General features: G+C 45.2%; 1 protein-coding gene across 2 annotated transcripts in view; it reads right to left on the bottom strand.

The window, feature by feature from the left end:
• EIF3L (eukaryotic translation initiation factor 3 subunit L) overlaps positions 1–18311 on the bottom strand; it is a 28088-nt gene extending 9777 nt beyond the window's left edge. Inside the window, exons 1-8 of one of the 2 annotated variants that reach the window (XM_047740106.1) lie at positions 18196–18311; positions 17607–17655; positions 15492–15702; positions 12038–12117; positions 8403–8464; positions 5147–5216; positions 4860–4933; positions 1473–1644 (exon numbers count right to left, since the gene is read on the bottom strand). In XM_047740106.1, the coding sequence (XP_047596062.1) occupies positions 1473–1644; positions 4860–4933; positions 5147–5216; positions 8403–8464; positions 12038–12117; positions 15492–15702; positions 17607–17655; positions 18196–18228 (751 nt within the window). In that variant the 5' untranslated portion in view covers positions 18229–18311. Of the gene's footprint in view, positions 1–1472; positions 1645–4859; positions 4934–5146; positions 5217–8402; positions 8465–12037; positions 12118–15491; positions 15703–17606; positions 17656–18195 lie in introns of those variants that run through there. The other variant, XM_047740107.1, reaches the window with a different exon arrangement.

The raw sequence follows: 18311 nt of genomic DNA, 5'->3' as shown, positions 1-18311 counted from the left end.
AAGAGGAGTTTTGGGGGGGCGGGGGATGGGCAGGTTTTTGTTTGGTTGGTTCCAAGACACCGAGATTACGGAGATGACCCCTTTTATCAGGAGCAGCTACTCATCAAGGCCCCTGCTTTCAGGAAGTGCATGAGGTCAAAGTTACTTTCCTAGTAACACTAACACGCTATTTGTCTTTCTCTCTGAAATGCCATGTTGCACTGATGGTGCAAACACAGTGGGTGAAACGGACAACTCAGCATAAACCAGGCAGTGGCGGCAAACCGTGTCAGTAATTACTGTATTCCTTCCCACCACACGCAGCAAAAGAACCTGCCACTTTTCCACAAAACACCATTTTTACTTGAATGACTGACCCACAAATTATGGTTACTTAGATTTGGGTGTTTAGCAGACATTTTCTCAAAAACGAACGGGGTGAGCCTGTTGCATGTCAATAAAGACAACGGACAGTGCTCACTGCCAATGAAAACAGGAGCTTTTAAGCAAATTCTAATTTTAAAAACCTGTATCTGCCACTATGAGCTTCCAAATAAAGACTTATCTAATGAAGCTGATGATCAAAGTGGGTGTTTTAGGTTGTATAATAAAATACATCAACATTTAGGAAATCTTTATAACTCAATGAATGAGTATTTTACAAAACTGTGCAGAGGTAAAAAGATCCATTCAAGGGGCAGCTGGGTGGCTCAGTGGGTTAAGCCGCTGCCTTCAGCTCAGGTCATAATCCCAGGGTCCTGGGATCAAGCCCCACATTGGGCTTTCTGCTCAGCAGGGAGCCTGCTCCCCCCTTCCCGCCTACTTGTGATCTCTGTCAAATAAATAAATAAAATCTTAAAAAAAAAAAAAGTTCAATGCTAAGGTTTCAGATTTTTCACTGCAATTTACCAGTATGAAACCCCCATTGTCTCAGAACTACCTGAGAAGGCTGTGAAGACACTCCTCCCTTTCCCAACTCCACATCTAGGTGAGGCCAGGTCTCCCTCATATACTTCAACCCAAACCACATATTGTAATTCCAACAAACTGAACTCAGGAGCAGAATGAGAATCCAGCTCTCTTCGTATATGCCTGGCATATTTGCAAAAAGGTCACTACTGCAGGTGCCCTTTCCTTTAAACATTTTTTAAAGGCTTGTTCATTTTGCATTGACGCCTGTTATATGGACAAACTCTGTGATTCTAGTCTTTAAAGACTGTAAAGCCATCCTGACACGAAAAAGCATGAGAAGCGCTTATCTATACGACGGCCCTGGAGACGCGGTAGAAGCGTCTGTTAATCAGACCTCGTGAGTGCCAGCTGGTTCTGCATGTCGGCCAACAGACGGCCGAGCCCGACAGCCCTCAGCACCCGCACTTGGCTGCTGTCCACACCCAGCACCGAAGAAGAGCAGCCCATTACCTAAGACACAGTGGTTCCCCCGCGCTCCCCGGGCCTCTCTCCCCCCAGAACAGATGGCAAGCAGCACTCACCTCCGCTTGTATACACCTCCAGCTGCCGGTTAATGTTGGACTTGTCTACCAGGGAGTGAAGGACATTGAGGACACTGTGAACATTCCAGATTTTGGGATTGGAGCGAAGGAAGTCGATCTCCTCCTCTGACTTCTTGGCAGTCTTGCAGCGGTACTGACTGAATGACTGAAACTGTTGGGAAGAAGGGAGAGAGGCAGGAGTTGCGTATGATGCTGAAATGGAGGGAGAGCCGCGCGGGGGTCAGGTGGGGAGCACGGCACCGTCTCATGCTAAACTGTTCTGTACGCTACTTGTTTTTGCAAAGCCGTCTCTCATTAAACTGAATGGTGTTCATTATGGAGTATGTCACTTCTTCCACAGCTAAATAAAATTCTCGAAGATGAAAGGTAGTTTGTGAAAAAAAAATTCAATTTGGAGCAAACACAGCCTAGAGTCACTTAACATCTCTGGGCTTCACAATGCAGTCGATCTGGCTGTCAGAACCGGATGACTTGTACAGATCTTCTGTACAAGCCATCCGGTTTGTAATTTTTTTTTTTAAAGATTTTTTATTTATTTATTTGACAGATCACAAGCAGGCAGAGAGGCAGGCAGAGAGAGAGGAGGAAGCAGGCTCCCAGCTGAGCAGAGAGCCCGATGCGGGGCTCGATCCCAGGACTTTGAGATCATGACCTGAGCCGAAGGCAGCGGCTTAACCCACTGAGCCACCAAGGCGCCCCCCGGTTTGTAATTTTATAGATTTTGTAGATTTATAGATTTTGTAGATTTATAATAAACAAAAGAGCATCAGGAATATAGAAGGAATTCCCATAACTCAGTAAGAACAAGATAATCCATCAGAAAAATGGACTAAGGATAATGAGTATCACTTCGAAGAAAATCAAAACTGGCCAATTAACAGGGAAAATACCTAAGCTTTTCACATATCAGAGAAATGCAAATTAAAATGAGATTACCATTTCTTTCCCATCAAACAGACAAAAATTAGACTAATCACATCCACAGCAGAGAAAAACTCTCAAATGCTGTTGACAGCAGTGTAATCTGATAAGCCCTTAGAGGGAACAATGTATTACTATTTATTAAGGTCCAAAGTGATTGAAATGTTCAGTATCGACTGTGGATACCGTCTGTTCAATCTCTTCAACAGCACACTTAAAAATCAGTATCTCATTGTATACAAGTTTTGACTCTATAAAGCTGATCTTAAAAAACTTAAAAGCGGGGAACCTGGGTGGCTCAGTCAGTTAAACATGACTCCTGGCGGCTCAGTCATTAGGCGTCTGCCTTCAGCTCAGGTCATGATTGCCGGGTCCTGGGATTGAGCCCCACATCGGGGTCCCTGCTCAGCAGGAAGCCTGCTTCTCCCTCTCCCACTGCTTGTGTTCCCTCTCTCACTATCTCGCTCTATCAAATAAATAAATAAAATCTTTAAAAACAACCAAACATGACTCCTGATTTCAGCTCAGGTCACGATCTCAGGGTTGTGAGATGAAGCCCAACATCAATTCTACGCTGGGCGTGGAGTCTGCTTCAGATTCTCTCTCTCCCACTGCTCCTGCCTCCCTCCTCCCGCAGGTACTCCCTTACTCTCAAAAACAAACAAAAAAACTTAAAAAGCAAAAATTCTTCAAACAACAATTCTACTTCTGGGGATCTCTAGAGACAGACCAATGTGTAACACACATAAGACTATTAAGGGACTCACTATGTGTAACAGTGCAAACTCAACACCCAAGAGTGGTATATCATCACCAAGAGGGTGGTATATCCGTATCCTGTACATGGCAGAGAAGAATAAAGCCATCTCTACACAGACATGTTAAGTGTTCCATATCACAACAAATTACACAACATAGTTATTATGCCATTTTTAGATGGTGTATTTGATACGTATATGTTTATATAAACTCCTGAGAAGCGTGAATGTAACGCCTGTCTTTGCAGACATTAACTGATGCCGCCACAAAGGCAAGGAAGAAAGACACTTTAAACTTTAGCTGTAGTTTGGGGGCACCCGGGCGGCTCAGTCGGTTGGGCATTTGCCTTCAGGTCAGGTCATGACCCCAGGGTCCTGGGATCAAGCCCCATGTCAGGCTCCCTGCTCAGTGGGGAGTCTGCTTCTCCCTCTCCCTCTGCCTCTCTTCCCTGGCTTGTGTGTGCACATGCATGCTCGCTCTCTCAAATAAATGATCTTTAAAAAAAAAAGAGAGATAAAAACAAACTTCACCTGCAATTTGAAAAAGACAAAGTGTTTAAACACTAATGACATATCATGTATTACCCGTACTGATAAAAATAAACGAAAGCCGAGGGGGTAGGGGACCCACTTACCAACCGTGTGACATCTACCTGGCCGGGAGGAGTCACACCTGGCTCTTGCCAGCCGGTCTTTGTTACAGTGAGAGCACTTTAAGCCCCTTAAGAGAACACCAGCTAAACCCAAGCCCAAGGGATTATGATAATCTTAAAAAGGATGAAGAACCTTAGCACGGATGATCCTCCTTTGACTTGCTGTGAGTTGAAAGGACCGCCAACCTTCTAAAATTTGCCAAAGAAAGGGCTTACACAGACCAACGAGCCAGAAAAGGCAAACAAGGCCAGTGTGGTTTGTAGCCTTCTCTGCACAAAGGCACCGAACCCTCGTAAACCTCCCTCTCGAGAGGCCAGCTCTAGGAGGGCTTTCTCAGCATACCAATCACAATCTGCCAGCACTTCTTAAGTCTGTTTTGTCTATGCAGCTCAAATAACGGCTTTATTAAGAAACTCATTTCTCCTGAAATACCCAGTGAGAGATACACCATCCCCATAAAAGTCATGAAAACAAGTATTTTTCCAAATTGAATTATTCTGTTTTTTTGTGGGTTTTTTAAGATTTTATTTATTTGGAAAGAGAGAGCGAGCGCAGAGGCACACAAGAGAGCAAAGGGAGAAGGCTCCGCTCTGAGCATGGAACAGACATGGGGCTCGATCCCAGGACCCTGAGATAATGACCTGAGCCGACCAAAATTAAGAGTTGGCCGCTCAACCAACTGAGAACCCAGGTGTCCCTCAGGTTTATTCTTCAGAAACGGAGTAGACTTAAAAACAGAATAACCGACTCCAAAGCTTATGATGCCTTTATTTTTTCCAACCAGACCAACTCTCAAGATCAGGTAACAGCTTAGTGAAAGTCAGCTCAACTCTGCTGACTTCCAAGTTCATATCCAGAGCTCTTAGGCCTGACTCTTCAGAAAACTGAAACATCAAAGACCACCATCGTGGGGTCGTTCCCACAGTGATGGGACATTTTTATCCCAAGCATGTTTTAAACAATGCAAACAATGGTAACAGCTAATCCTTTGTCAGACTAGTTATTTCAAATTAGACCAAGGCTGGCCAGATACCTGATAGATGAACTCATCAATGATATCCCAGAGCCACTGGTTGGGTAGTTCAAGGGGAGCAGGACCATCGGCATCTGTGCAGGAGATCACAGAAAAGTCAGACGCAAAGCAATGACTATTCTCACTTAATAAGCATACGGAGTACATTCTGTAATTTTTCTCTTAAAAGAACTAAGAATCACGGGACATCCCTCCTTCCCACCCTTTTTAAAATCCTGCTAAAAAGAGCTGGAGGCTAACATCAGGCCTCACTGTAGCCTCACCCCCAGGCCAAACCTCAAACTCACTAAGAATGTAGTTGAAGAGATTGCAGTAGTTGTAGTAGGACTCAAACCTCTGCTCCAATGAAGGCCCTCCCTGGAAAGAGAACAGAGACATCAGGACTGACAGTTAATTTAAATGTGCTTTACTCATGGTCTGCCACGACAGCTGAACACACGTGAGAAGCAATGCCTCTTCTGGCCTTCTTAGTATGCAAACAGCACTCAGGCCAGAGGCACGACAGTAGGTGCTAGAGCATTTGAAAGGACAATGAATATCTTGACCACAACGATTAGGCATTATGGCAACAACCTCAACTGACTGTTCGAGAACATGCAGGCAGATCTGGTGAAGCAGAAAGACGGAAGTACTAACAAAAGCAAAGGAGTAAAATCACGGTGCTTGAAGGATGGGGAGAGCAGGTAGCGCTACACTAGGCTATGCCAGACTGGACTACAACAGGCTAGGAATGCAGGGGTCTTTCAGTGCCGAACAGGAATCCAGGGCACGGAAATCAGCAAGTCCACCGTCACCTGGTTTTTGTAAATAAAAAGCTCAACAGGAATATAGTCATAGACACTCATTGTCTGTGGCTGCTACAAAGGCAGATCCGAATAGATTCAACAGAGACCATTATGGCCTCAAAGCCAAAGAACTATCTGGCCCTTTGCACAGAAGGCTTTTGACCCCCCCCAATCTAGACTTGATGTTGCTGGCAACTGAGAACCACTGAAGATTTCTGAGCTGGGAAAGAATATGCTAGTATTTGTGAATAGCTAGAAAGAACACGGCCCTGGACTTTTAGCTCCAGTGCTTACTAACTGCGAGCTTCCGACAAGGTATTTGATCTCTCCATAGTACGAGACTATGTAGTTGAAGTGCCCAATATAACAAATGCTCTCTCAAAGAACTCCCCCCGCCCGACAAGGTTCCAAACGGGTCATATATATGAAAGTACTTTGTCTGGTACCTAACAAAAAGGTCAAAGAATCAATAAACTTCTGCTGAATCTTCACCACAGACCTAAGGGAAGATTAGAAGTGGTACAACCAACTGTACTATGGGTTGTGATGCCATGGTCTTCCCAAAGAAGAGATGTTATACAGGCTAGCTAGAGTCTCAACCTAGGCCACAGAGTACGTGAGCTAGAATAGCAATGGTAGGAGGAAACCTTTACTTTCTAACAGAGAGGACAGAGAGCTCACTGGGATGCCGGAAAAACATGGCCCCCCGCATTGACAACAGGAACTCCTCCAGCAACCACCAATGGTGGCTCCTGTGGCAAGGCAGGAGCCCTAGCCAGGTCAGGTGGTCTTTAGAGATGAGAGCTGACTGGGATAAGAAATATTCTATGGAGAGATCATGGTGCCAGGTTCCTTCATTTACACATGCACATACAAGCTCCAACAATTAACTTGTCACCATTGAGGATCAGGCACCAGATTATAGCAGCAACAAGACGAAGTCCATGCCCTGGCGGAGTCTTACCCTCTAGTGCAGGTAGCAGACAAAGCCCAAGTAAACAAATACCACAATGTCAGCGAGTGATGTGTGCTCCAAAGTGCCAGGGTATGGTCAGGAGCCCAAGAAAGGAATGAAAGTCGTAGAAAAGGAGACTGGCAAGGGAGTCAGGGGCCAGATCAAACAGGACTATGACTGAGACCTGGGATTTTCTTCCAAGTGTGACGGTGAGAAGTCATGGTAGGATTGGGAGGGAGGGTGTGACGTGACAAGACTATGTTTCAAAGGGACCATGCAGGTTACTAGGCTGAGAATAAACTCAAGTGGAAGAGTGGAACCTGACAGCAGGTAAGCAGCTGCTCAGCTCAGGCAAGAGATGACACAATGCCTTGAACCAAGGCAGCAGCAGTGATGGAGGTAAGAAGAGGGTGGTTTCAAAAAGCATGCTGAAGACGGAGACGAACAGGATTTGTTATAAGGTTGGAAGTCAAGTCAAGTCAAGTCAAGAACACCGCCAAGGTTTTCGTTTGAATGGTCGTATTATTTACTGAGTTGGTCGACATGAGAAGAATAGACTTAGAGGGAAAATAAGACTTCCGTTTGGAGTATGCTAAACTTGAGGTGCCTGGGTGACTCAGTCAGTTAAGCATCTGCCTTCGACTCAGGTCACGATCTCCGGGCCCTGGGATCAAGACGCATGTTGGGCTCCCTGGTCACTATGGAGTCTGCTTGTCCCTCTGTCCCTCCCCCTGCTCATACTCTCCCTCTCTCAAATAAAATCTTTTTTTAAAAGATATTATTTGTTTGAGAGAGTACATGCAAGTCAGAGAGCACAAGGCAGGGAGGGGGAGAGAGAGCAGCAGACTTGCTGACAAGCAGGGAGTCTGACATGGGGCCCAACCCCAGGACCAGGACCTAAGCCAAAGGCAGATGCTTAATCAACTGAGCTACCGAGGTGCCCCAGAATAAAATCTTAAACAAAACAAAACACCCAAATCTGAGATGACTATCAGTCAGCCAAGTGGAGATAATGGAATAGAGAGCTGGATATACAAGTGCGGATTTGGAGAGACAGGGGCTAAAGATAGAGATTTTCAGTCATGGTGTATATAAATAGTACAGATAGTTATTTCAGCAACTTGGGGCAGTCCGACATTCAGAAACAGAAGAATCAAACAAGTGCCCAAAGCTGGGAGAGCACGGCAGAGAGAACACTGGCGTCACAGCGACACTGGCGTCACAGCGACACTGGCGTCACAGTAACACTGGCATCACAGTAACACTGGCATCACAGTAAGCCAGGCCTGGGTTCAAGGAGTTTTGCCACCTACTCATTGCATAAATTTGAGAAGAAGCAACCCCTCTGCACCCCAGTTTGCCCGCCTTGCAAGGCCACTGTGAGGATTAGAGCAGAGATGCCCGCCAGGTGTCAAGCATTATGCCGGGCACACAGGGACACTCCCTGCGTGTTTCAGAGAAAAGGCTCGCAGTCCTACACTGAAGGTAAAAAGTAAGGGCATCACGAGCTGAAGCAGCAGGAGTCTGGGAACACACCATTAGGATGGCATCCTGAAACCCAGTCGATGTGATGAGTGCCAAGTCAGGAATTGTGGGGATGGAGAAATTGAAAAGGACACACAAGCTATGCCAAGCAAGTTTGTCTGGGACAGACATGCAGCTTATTGGATTCAAGCATTCCCTCTGTCATTTCTGAACACTCAGAAAACATGCCAACAACTCCTGGACACTGAACCAACAGAAACCAATGTTTGTGCTCCAAAGACAAAAATGGCATAGAGCTAGCAACAGTTAGATACTCACACTGACTTTGGCATATATGTGCCTGTAGTATAATTCTTTGTACAGAATCAGGAAGACGGCATCTGAAAGAAATGGCACAGAGTTTCTTTAGTAATCCACAAAACAACTAGGGTCTTCAGGCAGTTTTAGCCCACTGAACGGAAGAGAGGGATAAACATGATTTAAGATACAAAATAACATCTAAATTCCAATACACCCCAAGAATACATGCAAAAAGAAAATCATCTCTCGTCTATCTTTCAACCTCATCTTTTTTTTTTTTTTTAAAGATTTTATTTATTTATTTGACAGAGAGAGATCACAAGTAGGCAGAGAGACAGGCAGAGAGAGAGGAGGAAGCAGGCTCCCTGCCGAGCAGAGAGCCCGATGCGGGGCTCGATCCCAGGACCCTGGGATCATGACCTGAGCCGAAAGCAGAGGCTTTAACCCACTGAGCCACCCAGGCGCCCCACTTTCAACCTCATCTTAATCCATTCAGGCCCGCTTCCCTTTGCTAACATTTAGAGATTTTTGCCATCCAGTCGCTTAACAAACCAACACATAAATAAATAGTAACAGCTCTAAAAAAGACAATGTCACATTATCTAAATTGTGAACACATGGGTGTTTTTGACTTAGAAATTCTACTGTAAAGAATTTATCCTATTGATATGATACAACCACTAAAAAGAAAGGAGGGAAGAAAAGGTCTTTGGGTACTGATGCTGTACAGAAAAGAATTAAGGAAGTAGGTCTGAGACTTCTATCCTTTGGCTAGTAAAGTTGGGTCTTGGCTGGCATCTGGGAACCTGGATTTCAGGAGGGTTCCCCACACTATGCAACACTATGGTTTATCCTGAACTCCTGCCTTCCTTCTGGGAGTCTGGAATTTTGGTTCGTGCTAGGCAGGGGGTGTGCCCACATGACCAGCACCCCATAAAATCCTTGGACATTGGATGTGTTACAGGTTTCTCTGAGACTTTTCACACGTCACAATTCTTTGCTCAAGGAATTAAGCACATCCCAAATGACTCCACAAGAAAGGACTGGTGATAACATCCATGCACGTGGTTTTCTCTGGATTCCACTCTGCCCCTTCCCTTCACCCTGCGTCCTGGGAGTCCTCCTAGCAAATCATCAAACCTGGGGGTGGTCTTGGGAATCCTGGAGATGCAGAATACTCTCCAAAAAACATAATAAACTTTAAAAAGGGAAGAAAATGGCATTTGCTTTATGTAAAAAGAAACAAACAAGCCATTCCTACTTGCTTAGGTACACACAGACTATCACGGGAGGGATAAAAAGAAAGTGTTGCCGCTAGATGGCTCTAGAGAAACTTAAGGCTTGAGGAGGAAAGAAGGAAGAGGATTTTTACACCAAATCTCCTTTTATACTTTTTTTTTTTTAAAGATTTTATTTATTTATTTGACAGAGAGAGATCACAAGTAGACGGAGAGGCAGGCAGAGTGAGAGAGAGAGGGAAGCAGGCTTCTCGCCGAGCAGAGAGCCTGATGTGGGACTCGATCCCAGGACCCTGAGATCATGACCTGAGCCGAAGGCAGCAGCTTAACCCACTGAGCCACCCAGGCGCCCCTCCTTTTATACTTTTATACTGTTAAGCCCTGTCATTACTTACCTGTTTAAAATTATACACAGCTGACATTTAAACAGAGGGGGGTTAGGGACACAGATCCCCCCTGCCTCATGCAGTCAAAAACCCACCTTTAACTTTTTTTTTAAAGATTTTATTTATTTATTTGACAGAGAGAGAGATCACAAGCAAGTAGAGCAGCAGGCAGAGACAGAGGGAGAAGCAGACTTCCTGGTGAGCGGAGAGCCGGATGCGGGGCTCGATCCCAAGACCCTGAGATCATGACCTGAGCCAAAGGCAGAGGCTTAACCCACTGAGCCACCCAGGTGCCCCTCACATTTAACTTTTGAATACCCACATATTTAACTGTTAACTTTAACAGCCTACTGTTGACTGGAACCTTACCAATAACAGTCAACCCTTATTTTGCATGGTACACATGTTATACACTGTGTTACCATGGTATACAATATGTAAGCTAAAGAGGAGAACTGTTAAGAACATCACAAGGAGGAGAAGATACATGTACACTATTATACTGTATTGAAAAAAATCCATGTGTATGTGGATTCACCCAGTTCAAACCCATGTGCTCAAGGGCCAACCGTATTTCAAGACTCCCAACTGTTGTTGACATACACAATATGATTCTTTATAGGCAACATATTAAACAGAGCATAAAGTCTGAGCAACATAGAAAATAACACCTCCTACAAAGTGAGTTCTAACTTGTGTACCAATAATACTAAAAATAAAGTGTCCAAAAAACACTAGCTATATCAAAGAAGTACAAGATTTGTACACTGAAAACAGTAAAATGATATTAAAATAAAGACCTAAATAAATGCAAAGACATCACATGTCCATAAATTAGAGGGCTTAATATAATGGCTATAGTCCCCTAGTTTATCTTCAGATGCAACATAATCCCTATCAAAATCCCAATTTCTTTCCAGAAACTGACAAACTGATCCTGAAATTCATATGGAAATCCAAGGGACTCAGAAGAACCAACAACAAGTTTGAAAAAGAAGAACACAGAGGAACCTGGGTGGCTAAGTAGGTTAAGCCTCTGCGTTTGGCTCAGGTCATGATCTCAGGGTCCTGGGATCAAGCCCCGCATTGGGCTCTCAGCTCGGCAGGGAGCCTGCTTCCCCCCCAACCCCCCGCCTGCCTCTCTGCCTACTTGTGATCTCTTTCTCAGTCAAGTAAAAAACAAAATCTTTAAAAAAAAAGAAAACAAGAACAACAACAACAACACAGTTGGAGGACTTAATGCTTCCCGGTTTCAAAACTTACCACAAAGCCACAATAATTCAGACAGTGCGGCACAAGCATCAGGATAGACAGATACTAACAGAGTTAAACAGAGAGTCCTGACATAAATCCTGACATTTACACAATCACCAATTTCAACAAAGGTGCCAAGACAATCCAATGGAAAAAGAATAGTCTTTTCACAAACTGGTACTGGGACAACTAGATATGTACACACAAAAGCATGAAGCTGGGGACGCCTGGGTGGCTCAGTTGGTTGGACGACTGCCTTTGGCTCAGGTCATGATCCTGGAGTCCCGGGATCGAGTCCCGCATCGGGCTCTCGGCTCTGCGGGGAGTCCGCTTCTCTCTGACCTTCTCCTCGCTCATGCTCTCTCTCACTCTCTCTCTCAAATAAATAAATAAAATCTTTAAAAAAAAAAAAAAAAAGCATGAAGCTGGATCTTCCTACTTTACACCATATACAACAAACACCATCATAAGGTGAGAGGCGGGAGGAAGCCAGACAGCTCATTCCCAAGTGACTGTACTGACCCCCAAAATCACAAGGGGATGGAAACAAGTCAGGACAAAGATCTGTTTCAGCTTCATCACGTGTGAAAGGTCTCTGTCCCCTCTTCATTTATTCCGCTGTCACTCAGCAAGCTCTTTACTAAGGGTCTACTACGCACCAAACCCTGGGGAAACAAAATGGTGAGTAAAACACACACAGACTCTTCTGAGCTTCCTCAGGACCCGTCACTCGCAGAATCCCATCCAGCGTACAGAACACGGAACTCATACCTACCGTTGCCAACCTGTGGAGCAATGGCTTCGGCCTCAGGCCACGGTGTATTCTTGAAGAACCTTTCAGTCAACTTGGTCCAGCTGAAAACCAAGCAGAAAAATTCTAATCTCCGAAACAGAAAAGAGGCAGACCACACGTTTTACGTAAGGACCCAGGCTCACAAAGAGGGAGAGGTCACAGAAACAAAGTCAGGGCCAGAGCCTTCCAAGGCTACAACTCTCCTCAACAGAACTCTGCACCTCAACTTTTCTTAATACAGTGAACACTCCTCTCTACCAGTCAGGCAACCGCCAATGCTCTTCAGGATCATTTCCTGACTCTGTATCATGAACTCTACTCACACAGGACAGCCTGCTACTCCCTCGTCTGATAACTACTTTCTAGACACCCACGCTTTCCCCCTAGCAATCTCCCCCTACTTTCCCAGAGCACGGTGCCTCCTCCCCCATCCAAATCTGGAAGCCAATCAGTCTGTTTGGGGCGGTCTGACGCCGCTACAGAACTACAGCATCCAACCCAAACACTCACAGCCCTGATCCCCTCAGGAGCGACTTCGAACTGCCCTCCACGCTCCTCAAGCCCCACCTTTCCTCTTCTCCAGATTTTTCTTTTTCCTTTTTTTTTTTTTTTAAGATTTTATTTATTTGAGAGAGAGAGAGATCACAAGTAGGCAGAGAGGCAGGCAGACAGAGAGGGGGAAGCAGGCTCCCTGCTGAGCTGACAGCCTGATGCGGGGCTTGATCCTAGGACCCTGAGATCATGACCTGAGCCAAAGACAGTGCTTTAACCCACTGAGTCACCCAGGCGCCCCTTCTCTGGATTTTTCAGTTCAGCATAGAAACATGCTCAAGTCCTCACTTCAGGACATAGTATAAAACATAAAGCATCTCAATAACACTGGATTTTCCAAGGCACCAGCCATTCTTCTCACCACACATTCTCCTACAGCAAGATCTACCACTTTGGCTTCAACTATAGTCTGTATCCGCCTTTACCGTCAAATACAGTAACCTTTTGCCACATGTGATTATTGTGACTAAAGAATTGAATTTTATTTTTTTTATTTTTTTAAAGATTTTATTTATTTGACAGAGAGAGAGAGAGAGAGAGAGCTCACAAGTAGACAGAGAGGCAGGCAGAGAGAAAGGAAGGGAAACAGGCTCCCTGCTGAGCAGAGAGCCCGACACGGGGCTCGATCCCAGGACCCTGAGATCATGACCTGAGCCGAAGGCAGAGGCTTTAACCCACCGAGCCACCCAGGTGCCCCAAGAATTGAATTTTAAATTTTACTTAATTTTAACCAAAAAACCCAATACTTGGTTACTGTGAACTTTCAGCTACATTTAGAATTACTTAGATATCTACTTTTTCTATCGTAAATGCTATGGAATCTAAACGGAGATCAAGTATTTCCAACATACAGGAATTGAAATGTGGTATAAATACAAAAGATAGGTTTTAGAAGACTTAATACCAAAGAAAAGTAAAATAACTCATTAACAGTTTAATACTGATTATGTGTGGTAATAATATTTTAGATGTTGAAATTCATGAAAATTAATTTCACCTGTTTCAGTTTTTAAAAAATCTTTATATTTAAGTAATCTCTACATCCAACCTCACCCACCCAACGTGAGGCTCAAACTCACAACCCTGAGATCAAGAGTCGCACACTCCACCAACTGAGACAGCCAGGCACCCCTCCTTTTACATTTTTTTTTTTTAAGATTTTATTTGTTTATTTAACAGAGAGAGATCACAAGCAGGCAGAGAGTCAGGCAGAGAGAGGGGGGAAGCAGGCGCCCCGCTGAGCAGAGAGCCCGATGTGGGGCTCGACCCCAGGACCCTGAGATCATGACCTGAGCCAAAGGCAGCGGCTTAACCCACTGAGCCACCCAGGCGCCCCTCCTTTTACATTTCTTAAACATAACTGATGAAAAAAGTTAAATTACGCATGTGGCTAATATTATTATTTCTATGGGACAGCACTGATCTACACATTTCTACTAGAAAGACCTGCAGATGCAGGAAAAAAACAGTTCGGGGAATAATTCTATTCATTAATCCAAAAAGCCTTTGGCTATTCATTTTGTCCACCCATCCTCCTAGGAATTAACTAATTATTACTTTATTTACTTATTTTAAAGTAATTTCTACTTTAAATTTTTTTTTTTTTTTTTTAATTTGACAGACAGAGATCACAAGTAGGCAGAGAGAGAGAGAGAGAGAGAGAGAGAAGCAGGCTCTCCGCTGAGCAGAGAGCCCAACGCGGGGCTCGATCCCAGGACCCCGAGATCATGACCTGAGCCGAAGGCAGAGGCTTTAACCCACCGAGCCACCCAGGTGCCCCAGTAATTTCTACTTTAAATAGTGGAGCTCGAACTCACGACCCTGAGATCAAGAGTTATGTGCTCTTCCAAATGAGCCAGCCAGGCACCTCTCCCAGGAATTCTTTAAATTCTATATCCCTGGCGGCACCTGGGTGGCTCAGTGGGTTAAAGCCTCTGCTTCCGGCTCAGGTCATGATCCCAAGGTCCTGGGACCGAGCCCCACATCGGGCTCTCTGCTCAGCAGGGAGCCTGCTTCCTCCTCTCCCTGACTGCTTCTCTGCCTACTTGTAATCTCTATCAAATAAATAAATAAAATCTTAAAAAAAAAAAAAAATTCTATATCCCTGGTGAAGTCTTTCCTGACTTTCTCAACCCTAACAAACTGGTCTCATTTCTAATGCCAATAAAACAAGGGCAATCCCCTCAAAACAGAAGCAGCCACTTAAAGCTTGGCTCACCCTGTTACGCATTAACTTGTACAGTAACTCAAAAGTTAGGCTCTGGGGGTGCCTGGGTGGCTCAGTCAGTTAAGAGTCTGCCTTTGGCTCAGGTCATGATCCTGGAGACCCCAGATCCAGCCCTATGTCCCCACGTGGAGGGGTGGGGTGTCCCTGCTCAGCGGGGAGTCTGCTTCTCCCTCTCCCTCTGCCCCTCCCCCTGTTCCTTCTCTTTCTCAGATAAATAAATAAAATCTTTAAAAAAAAATTAGGCTCTGATGTCAGACTATGCAAGTTCAAAACTCAACATACGCACTCAACTAGCTATATCCTTTCTAGGCTTTGTTTCCCTCATCTGTAAAATAAAGAAAACAATACTACCTACTTCACGAGGTCACTGTGAAGAGTAATGAGTAAATATGGGAAAAGCGTTCTAAACACTGTTCGATCTATACTGGACAGACATACTAGTTACTGCTACGACTACTGATAATGATATTATTTTAGGCCCCGAGTTCTGGGAATACAGAATATTCCAACAGAATAACATGTCTCCCCATGAGCAATCACAGAAACCCCTTGGGCACTCTCTTTACAGAGAAATGACTAATAGACCCCTTTATTAGGGGCTGTATCAGTAAACCAGTCCCACCCAGAAAGACGGTCATTTCAGTCAGCACTCTGTACCTGTTCTCATAGATGTCCTGGATCTCATACACCTTCTGATCAATGACATCACTGGACACACGACTGGCCTGCAGCTCATACACCTTCTGGTCAATCAAATCTGAGACGGTTTTGTGGAAATACTGGATGAAGTTTTTGATCACTTCAGGGATCACCTGATAGGTCTGCTGTTCATACTGACGTTCATAAGCCAGATCCTGCTTTGGATCACCTAGAGGTCAGATATAATAAATACTTTACCAAGTGTTTTCAAACTCACACGTTACAAAACAGAAGGGCAGGACCATCCCCCAAAGAAAATTCAAGTCTATAAAATCAAGTACGATTCCCTTTTAAACACTCAAAGATGGGGCACCTGCGTGGCTCAGTTGGTTAAGCATGCCTTTGGCTCGGGTCATTATTCCAGGGTCTTTGGATCGAACCCCGCATTGGGATCCCTGCTCCACGGGGAGCCTGCTTCTCCCTCTCCCTCTGCCTGTTATTCCCTCTACCTATGCTCTCTCTCTCTCCGTCAAATAAATTAATAAATCTTTTTTTTTAGATTGTTTATTTATTTGACAGAGAGAGAGACAGACAGAGAGGAACACAAGCAGGGGGAGTGGGAGAGGGGGAAGCAGGCCTCCTGCGGGGCTTGATCCCAGGACGCTGGGATCATGACCTAAGCCAAAGGCAGATGACTGAGCCACCCAGCCGCCCCAAATTAATAAACTTTAAAAATAAACACTCAGGGATGCCTGGGTGGCTCAGTTGGTTGGACGACTGCTTTCGGCTCGGGTTGTGATCCTGGAGTCCCGGGATGGAGTCCCCCATGGGGCTCCCAGCTCCATGGGGAGTCTGCTTCTCCCTCTGACCTTCTTTCTCCTTGCTCATGCTCTCTCTCACTGCCTCTCTTTCAAATGAATAAATAAAATCTTTTAAAAATAAATAAATAAAATAAACACTCAAAGATAAAATTATCCCCAACTCACTCTCCATCCCATCGCCCTGTTTCTTCAGAACATTTACCACTATTTACAATTATATATTTGCTTATCATCGATTTCATCCGCTAGAACTTAAATCCTATAAGGGCAAGAACCTTGTCTGTCTTGTACTCGTACACCTTCAGCACCTAAAACAGTTTTAAGTGTGTTGAAAGAGAAGGGAAGACCGTCGGAAGGGTAGGTAAGTAGGAGGCACCTTCTGTACATGTATTTTAAATATATACATTTATATATTTTTCTTTTTCTTTTTTTTTTTTTAAAGATTTTATTTATTTATTTGACAGAGAGAGATCACAAGTAGATGGAGAGGCAGGCAGAGAGAGAGAGAGAGGGAAGCAGGCTCCCTGCTGAGCAGAGAGCCCGATGCGGGCCTCGATCCCAGGACCCTGAGATCATGACCTGAGCCGAAGGCAGCGGCTTAACCCACTGAGCCACCCAGGCGCCCCATTTATATATTTTTCTAAAGTAGGCTCCACGCCCAGCGTACAGCCCATCAGGGGGCTTGAGCTCAAGACCGAGATCAAGACCTAAGCTGAGATCAAGAGTTGAACACTTAACCAACTGAGCCACCCGGGTGTCCCAGCACTTAGTATTTCTTGAATGAATGACTGCCATTTACTACCTATACAACAGTGCTAGTCACTAAACCTCTCTGTTCAGTTTTCTCATCTGAGAAAACGGAGACATTAATTTAGGCACTTCCTAGAGCTCTTAAGGATTAAAGGAAATACTTCGCACAGAGTACCTGTAACAATGCACGGCACTTACAAAATGCTAAGTCAAACTAACTCACTATAACATTTCAGGAAACCTCAAAACCTTCCAAAAAGATTTCATTTGGGCTTGGTTTGAATCACTATCTTTCACAACAAGACTGTCTTCTTCAGCAAGCAGTTTAACAAGGAAACCACGGCCAGGACAGTAAGCCTTCCCTTCTGAGACTTTGAGGTGGACCACGGAAGAGGCTTCATTTATTAGGCGCTGTACCACCCTCTTTCTGAGAACTAATAACTGACTCCGAGCCTGGACCACGGAGAAGCAGCGCTTCACAGATGCCCGTCAAGAGCTGTTCCGAGACATTCAAAAAGTTGCAAAACCCTAGAAGTACCAGCTAGCCAGCCCGTAGTCTCACCTGTGTGCATATCATAGTCACCAGGGTAAGCGTAGGGATCATAAGCAGCCTGTTAACGAAACAGACATAGGAACAGTCACCAATTCGTGAACCCAAAATGCTCGTTCGACCTATGTGCCAAGTAAAAGTACTAAGGATACAAAAGTGGGTAAAACAGAGTCTCTGCTTTTGAGAAACTAACATGCTCGTGAGAGAATGGCGAATAAGCAAACGACAATACAACGTTACGGGTGCGATAAGGTAAAGCAAAGCACAAGAGGCTGTGGGAACCAACCGGGACCGACAAGAGTGAACCAAGCCCACAGGAGCTAAGTTACAGAAACCCCATGACCAGTCTCCGTCTCCGATCTCGGAAAACGGGAGGACGAGGAGACCGGACACGCGAAGTGGGCGGGCAGAGATTGGGCTGGAGAGGAGACGCAAGCAATGGGAACAGCGTGAGGGCCGCGCACGCCGGAAGGCAGACCGTAGCTAGTTGCGGCCGGTGGAGGCTCCCAGAGGGACCCGGACACCGTAACACAGCGGGACCCAGCATCCAGAGAACGCTGCCTCCGTCACGGAGCCCAATACACGCGCAGGGCCCGCTTACCTCGGACTCGTAATCATCAGCCGGATACGACATGGCTGCGCGGCTCACTAACACCGCCAGAGAGAACGGAAAGTGCGGCCCGCGCCTGCGTCGTGAGGCCGGAAGTTCAGGGCCCC

Source organism: Lutra lutra, chromosome 8 (genome assembly GCF_902655055.1).
Source record: "Lutra lutra chromosome 8, mLutLut1.2, whole genome shotgun sequence".
In the NCBI taxonomy this organism is placed as follows: Eukaryota; Metazoa; Chordata; class Mammalia; order Carnivora; family Mustelidae; genus Lutra; species Lutra lutra.
This window is presented reverse-complemented; position numbering and strand designations above follow the sequence as displayed.